Source organism: Penaeus monodon, chromosome 18 (assembly GCF_015228065.2).
Source record: "Penaeus monodon isolate SGIC_2016 chromosome 18, NSTDA_Pmon_1, whole genome shotgun sequence".
Classification (NCBI taxonomy): Eukaryota; Metazoa; Arthropoda; class Malacostraca; order Decapoda; family Penaeidae; genus Penaeus; species Penaeus monodon.
Genome location: NC_051403.1, coordinates 11,581,752 through 11,584,251, shown reverse-complemented (window position 1 = coordinate 11,584,251; position 2,500 = coordinate 11,581,752). Strand labels below are relative to the sequence as shown.

At 34.1% G+C, this 2,500-nt stretch overlaps 1 protein-coding gene across 1 annotated transcript in view; it reads right to left on the bottom strand.

The window, feature by feature from the left end:
- LOC119584849 overlaps nucleotides 1–2,500 on the bottom strand; it is a 5,621-nt gene that overhangs the window by 609 nt on the left and 2,512 nt on the right. The window contains exon 4 of the mRNA XM_037933486.1: nucleotides 2,426–2,500. This exon is cut by the window's right edge and continues 57 nt beyond it. Within this exon, the coding sequence (XP_037789414.1) occupies nucleotides 2,426–2,500 (75 nt within the window). The remainder of the gene's footprint in view (nucleotides 1–2,425) is intronic.

Below are 2,500 nucleotides of genomic sequence, written 5' to 3'. Positions count from 1 at the left end.
TAACCTTGATAACTCGTGGAGACAGTGTAAATGATAATGAAAATGTAAAAAACATTGAATATGAAAACGGCATCCATCTCGACCACAGAAAGAGTACCCGGAACTGCCAGGAGAGAGAAAAATATATAAATAAAAAATACTAGAAATATTAACATGAATCCACTGCAGAAGATCACACGAAATTACTTCACTTATTATGACAAGAAAACATCAAAACAATAAACATTAGCAGAATACATTAGTCCCGGAGATTTATTTATGAAAAGGAGGTGAAAAGACCTAAGAAGAAAACGGGTAATAGCAATAGTAATAATAATGATGATGGTGATGGTGATCATGGTGGTGACATTGATAATAATAATGATGATGGTGATGGTGATCATGGTGATGACATTGATGATAATAATGATGATGGTGATGATGATAATGGTGTTGACGAAGGTGATCATGATAACAGTGATGTGATGATGATGATTACGGTGTTGTTATGATTACTGCCGTAAGACTACATATTCTGACACATTAGTTATAACAACAGTCATAAAATACTAATCACTAAATATGGCTATATCATTTCCGTATAGATAATTTGGACCAGATTTTGTGTGTGCTTCCCTTCACTATTTTAGTTGTGTTAATCCTTCAATAGTTTGCATATTATCTTCTCTTAATAGGCCCCTGTTAACTGCCACAGTAAAAGTTTTATTATTAGTTCTATTATCTATCTATCTTTATATATATATATATATATATATATATATATATATATATATATATATATATATATATATATATGTATATATATATATATATATGTATATATATATATATATATATATATATATATATATATATATATAGAGAGAGAGAGAGAGAGAGAGAGAGAGAGAGAGAGAGAGAGAGAGAGAGAGAGAGAGAGAGAGAGAGAGAGAGAGAATGAGAGAGAAAGAGAGAGTAGTCATACAGTCAAACATACAAAGACAGATACAGATATAGCAATATTCGCAATTACTGTTAAAATCGAATGTCCATGTGCCTTTCCTTGTGTGTAGCAAGACGAAGCTTATAATCTAACTCAACATCTTGTCGACAAATTGGTTATATTGACAATTATGTAAATATATATGTTACTTATTTGAATTTTATCTACATGCGTTGCTGCGTGTCAGAAAATGACGATAATAACAGATCCAGATTAGTAAAGAAGAGTATATTAAATATATACATGGATGCACGCACATGTAAAAAATAAAATAATGATTTAGAATAGAATTTAAAGAATAAGAAGCGGGAGACAATTTTAAAGACTAAGAAATGGGTAGATAGAATTAAAGAATAAGGTTTAGAGAATAACTGTGAGAAGAAAGTTATGGCATAACTCTGTATCAAATAGACCCAATGTGGTCTTAGCCAATTTCACCTCCTTGGACAGATTCACTCAATAGAAGAATATGCTATGAAAAGAAAGGCAATAAAAACATAGATAGAGCGAGTAGAAGAAGTAGTAGTAGCAGAAGTAGTCGAAGCAGCAGTTGTAGTAGTAGTAGTAATGTAGTAGTAGTAGTAGTATTGGTCGTAGCAGCAGCAGTAGTAGTAGTAATTGTTGTTGTAGTAGTAGTAGTAGTAGTTGATGTTGTAGTAGTAGTAGTTGTTGTTGTTGTAGTAGTAATAGTAGTACCAGTAGTTGTAGAGGAATAGCTGTAAAGTGAATTACAAGTGATAAGAATATCAAGAATGAGAAATCAAAACAAGACATATTTTGGACGACAAACCCAAAATCGCAGAAAAAGAAAAACAGGAGGGAATCTACAAACATCTCGAGCGAAGACGAATAAAAAAAGAAAAAAGAAAAAAGAAAAAAAAAATGCAAATAATGACAATGAAAATTAAGAATGACACTACAGGCAAACTTTTAAGGATATAAACGACGGTCATACAGTATGCAAAACCCGGTGAAAATAATTGAAGTCCAGAACATTAAAGACAGACAAAAAACGGAGCTTTAATGTAAATGTTGACTTGTTACACCTACCAGGAAAAGATGAGAAAGAAACAAAGGCAGAGACAGAAAGAGAAAGACAGACAGACAGACAGACAAAGACAAAGTCAGAGAGAGAGAGAGAGAGAGAGAGAGAGAGAGAGAGAGAAGAGAAGAAGAGAGAGAGAGAGAAGGAGAGAGAGAGAGTGAGAGAGAGTGGAGAGAGAGAGAGAGAGAAGAGAGAGAGAGAGAGAGAGAGAGAGAGAGAGAGAGAGAGAGAGAGAGAGAGAGAGAGAGAGAGAGAGAGAGAGAAGCAAAAGAAAAAAAGACCAAAATAATAGAGAGAGAGTGAGAAAAAAAGCAGCAACCCATCTCAAAACAAACATTTACCCATTGCACACTAGCATCCAGAATTCACCAACGCCTCAGCACCACTACTGTACTTACTCCTCCTTGCACAGCACTTGCAGTTGTCACCCGAGCACTTCCCTGGGATGCTCTCCTCAAGAAGATTGCAGGAGG